This window comes from Stegastes partitus, unplaced genomic scaffold, assembly GCF_000690725.1.
Source record: "Stegastes partitus isolate 25-593 unplaced genomic scaffold, Stegastes_partitus-1.0.2 Scaffold936, whole genome shotgun sequence".
Taxonomy (NCBI): domain Eukaryota; kingdom Metazoa; phylum Chordata; class Actinopteri; family Pomacentridae; genus Stegastes; species Stegastes partitus.
In genome coordinates this window covers 88,068-92,775 of record NW_007578667.1, presented here as the reverse complement: position 1 = coordinate 92,775, position 4,708 = coordinate 88,068, and the positions used below count along the sequence as shown (strand labels likewise).

General features: G+C 41.2%; 1 protein-coding gene across 1 annotated transcript in view; it reads left to right on the top strand.

The window, feature by feature from the left end:
- grk6 (G protein-coupled receptor kinase 6) overlaps positions 1–4,708 on the top strand; it is a 63,065-nt gene that overhangs the window by 54,295 nt on the left and 4,062 nt on the right. Inside the window, exons 12-13 of the mRNA XM_008294083.1 lie at positions 1,048–1,190; positions 3,668–3,805. Of these exons, the coding sequence (XP_008292305.1) occupies positions 1,048–1,190; positions 3,668–3,805 (281 nt within the window). The remainder of the gene's footprint in view (positions 1–1,047; positions 1,191–3,667; positions 3,806–4,708) is intronic.

The window sequence follows — 4,708 nt, the reverse complement described above, 5'->3', positions numbered from 1 at the left end:
TGTTTTTCTCACTGTCTTTTTTGGTGGTTTAGCATCTTGTCATAATTTTGTGTGTCTTTTTGGTCACTTTGTAACCCACATAGAGACAGGAAGTCACCAAAATTATGACACAAAACTAACACAAAAACACACATATTAACCAAAATTAGACACAAAATTGCCACAAAAACACAACAAGTAGATGCAATATTGTTAGAAGGAAACACAAAACCACTACAACGAGACACAAACTGGCCAAAATTGGATCAAACTGGTGGGTGGGTGTGCAGACGAGCAGCCAAATCCACTTATTTTTCTCTTATTTTCATTCGTCTGCGGCTCCCATCTGCTCTTTCGGAGTTTAAAAATGCTTCCTGAAGACAAACCCTGACACAGTTATCGTCCTGTCCACTCCTCACATCACACCGTGATCATATTCCTCAAGTTATTCATGTTTTCATCTTGTCCAGAGCAGATTATCAGAACAGCGAAGCCTCTTTAAATAGAGCGCTGCAGCCAAACAAGAGGAATTAGTTTCAGTGGCTTCCAGCTGCATTAAAACTCTCCTTTGTGAGCTTTGTTGTCCGTATATGCTGGTTTTATCCACATACGCTCAGCTGATGCCTCTTTGTAGATGTTTTGTGTCTCTTTGTGGCAATTTTGCACCTAAATTTGGTTGTTTTATGTCCAATTTTGGTCCGTTTGCATCTCTGGGTGGTAATTTTGCGTCTCATTTTGGTTGTTTTGCATCAGTTTGTGGTGGTTTTATATCCCTTTGTGTGTATTTGTGGGGATTCTGTGTCACTTTTGCATCCAAATTGTACCACGCAGAGACAGTTTGTGTTTCTTTGGAGCAGTTTTGTGTCACTTTTTGCAATGAATTGTGGTCGACTTGTCGAGGTTTACCCAGTTCATTTGGACATTAACGCCTCATTAAACATGTCAGAGCCAAACACAACTTCCAGTAAAAACACACAGTTTTCTGAAAGAAAGTTAAACCAGGTTCTGCTGTTTATGCAACACAAGTTTTATTTTGATGGTCTCCAGTTTAACTCTTGGTTTTCCCCCCACAGCTGCTGGCCAAAGATCCCAGCGATCGGCTCGGCTGTCTGGGCGGTGGAGCCTCGGAGGTCAAAGCTCATCCCATCTTCCGCTCCATCAACTTCAAACGGCTGGAGGCCGGCATGCTGCAGCCGCCCTTCATCCCCGACGTAAGTGTTCAGACGTCCGGTCCACGAAACAGAGTTCAGGGAGGATCGTGCTTCAGACACTGAAATCGCAGATCACCCCCGAGGATGGATTTCTAATTTATATGTTAGCACGAGAAGTTGTTGTTTAAAGAGCTTTAAGGAGAAACTGAAAACATCAGTGACAGCACACCAGGTGACATCAGCAGCCACCTGAACAAACCAGCCGCCACCAAGAGACACAAGACGAACATAAAGAGACAGAAAATGACCGAAATTAGAAGCAATATTCCCACAAGAGGACAGAAAAGTATCACAACGAAACAGAAAACACTCCCAAAGAGACAAAATGACCAAAATTAGATCCACCACAGAGGCTCTAATGATGCTATTGATTCATCTTTAACAAATTTATTACCATTAATAAATGAACTGATTAAAAATATGTTCACCGATAAGGCAGCAGACAAAGTACACGCATGTCAGAAAACAGCTTGTTGGTATTGTTTAGCTATCAGTCGGCACCATGACAAAGACTTCTGTTATGATTAATGACCAGAGCTCACACAATGAAGATGAACTGAACAGTATTCCTGCAGCCAGGTCACCCTGAACATCATGTGTTCAAGGTTAAATATACTGTAAGGAATAATCTACATTAAATTCATTTTTTTTAAGATTAATTAATTATTGATTGATGGTGATTATCAGTTGGGATTCTTTCTAAACATGCATCCCTGCTGTCTACTGAAGGAACAGTCTGTACTCCCGCCGCCTAATTGCAATCCAATCCCGGGGTGTAACCGAGTCTCTTAGCATCGCGACTAGCCCGACTAATGGCATTAACGGTGGAGCAGGTGTAACCGAGAACGTCGTGACGATCAGCTGCACCTCCGTCTAATTACACCGACAGCACAAGTGTGACTAATAACATCTTCTAGTCTAACTTCCAGGTGAAAAAAAAAAACGCCTTTACATAAGCAGCTGCAAGTTTCTGAGCAGCTCAGGAAGAGGAATTAATTAATCTGATTAGTCAGAATGTCACTGAAGCTCAGGCGTCATTAAAATGCAGAATGAACCTGCAGCACCTCCACAGCAGCAGCTTTCGTGTTCTCAGCTGGAGTTCAAACCCAACAACGAGGGGTTTTCCTCACATGTGCAGCACTTCAGTTCCACTCTGGCAGAAGAAGTTTAGCTCAAGGTGTTTCCTGTCCTGCTGCTCTGACCTCAGATGTGGTCTGTTGTGTGCTGCAGCCTCAGGCCATCTAATCTAATCTAAGAGAACAAAACCAGTAGAAATGTCGACCGCCACCTGAAGCCTGAACAAACTGACCACAATTAGATGAAAGACCTGCCGCCAAGAAACACAAAAAGACAAAAAAGTAACAAAAAACGACCAAATTTAGGTGTAAAATCACCACAAAGTGACACAAAACCATCACAAAAGGACACACAAAATACCACAAAGAGACTTAAACTGACCAGATTAGATGAAAAATCACCACATTAAACTACCAAAATCAGATGCATACTTGCCAAAAAGAGACACAAACTGTCCAAAGTCAGGTGCAAACTCACCACAAAGTGACACAAAACTACCACAAAGAGATACGAAACTACGTGAAAGAGACAGAAAAATACCACAAAAAGATGCAAAACTACTACAAAGAGACACAAAACAGCTAAAATTAGATGCAAAATTGCCACAAAATGACATAAAACTAATACGAAGAGACACAAAACAACCAAAATTAACTGCAAATCGCCACAAAATTACCACGAGACACAAAACCACCACAAAATTACACAACACCACCACAAAGAGACACAAAACCACCACAAAATGACACAAAGCCACCACAAAGAGACACAAAACAACCACAAAATAACACAAAACAACAACAGAGACAAAACCACAACAAAAGTACACAAAATTAATATAAATATACACAAAACAACCAAAATTAGATGCAAACTTGCCACAAAATGACACAAAACCACCACAAAATGACTTAAAATTAATATAGAGACACAAACTCACCGTTATGAGACGCACATTCAACAGAAAGTGACACAAAATTAATGAAAAGAGACGCAAAACAACCAAAATTAGATGCAAAATTGCCACAAAATGACACAAAGCTAATACAAAGAGACACAAAACCACCAAAATTGGACCCAAAATTGTCACAGAAACACAAAACTACCACAATGAGATGCAAAATGACCAAAAGTAGATGCAATATGTCATCAAGTGATACAGAATCACCACAAATAGACAAAAAAAACTACCACAAAGAGACACAAAACAACTGAATCTAGATGTAAAATTGCCACAAAAATTACACAAAACTGCCATTATTAGATGAACAGTCACCAGATAGTAACACAAAATCTCCACAAAGAGACACAAACTGATGTAAAGCTACCAGAAACAGATGTAGAACCACCAGGAGTCGGACGACGCCGGCTTTGACGTGCGACTGTTTCCTGTGTTGCAGCCTCAGGCCATCTACTGTAAAGACGTGTTGGACATCGAGCAGTTCTCCACGGTCAAAGGCGTGGAACTGGAACCCAAAGACGAGTCCTTCTACAGCAAAGTGTCCACGGGCAGCGTCCCCATCCCCTGGCAGGACGAGGTGAGTGGAAACACACTGGTTCCCAGTTCACATCACAGCGTCTACTGGGGATCCTCCCAGTAAGTCCACGTCAACACGCTGACGTCTGTGTCGCCACAAACCGGATTCTACTGATGTTATAGAGCCTCAGAGGTTGTCAAATGTTGACCAAAGACTTTTTTCCATTTTCAAAGGCTATTAAGTCAAAATGCGTCTTCTGCTGGAGTCAGTCCACCATTTAGATCTGCTAGAAACATTATTCTGTGTGTCGTCACCAAACATCAGGGCTGGGAGAGTTTTTATTCTGGAGATACTGAACCTTAGAAATGAATGAACTCTGCCAAAATAAATGCTGCATCCGTTTTAATCAGATCACCAACAGGCGGCCTCTTCCATGAATGTGTCACACTTACAGACTTCACAAGTTGCATTTTTATACATGGTGCAGGGCCGTCTAAGGTTCAAGGGGTTAATATTGAGGTTATAGTTTGCTGTGGTGATAAACTGGACTAGAAACACTTCTGATGTTGAGCGTAACATCAGAATCACATTCCAGCTTAATGCGGTGCAGCACAGCCCTCCCACCGGCTACCACCTCAGTCATGAACAAAGCCAATAAAACTATTAAATTAACACCTCTTGCCTTTAAAGGGGGAAGATTTTTTTATACTGGATTGTATGGATGTATCTGATATAACTGCAGTTGAGTGTAATTCATGAGCCTCATCCTCTTTTGTTTGGTAGATTAATAGTAAAACTACTGAGTTGTTTATTGTGGTGGTGAATCCCCTGTCAGGTTGGTATACATTTCATCAAAAGACGGTTTTAACAGGAAAATAAAGCACAAATGAACTCTTTAAACACAGACATCATTGAACTGGCTGCAGGGTGAAGTGAGCTCATTGTGATGTGGACGTGTTCTAT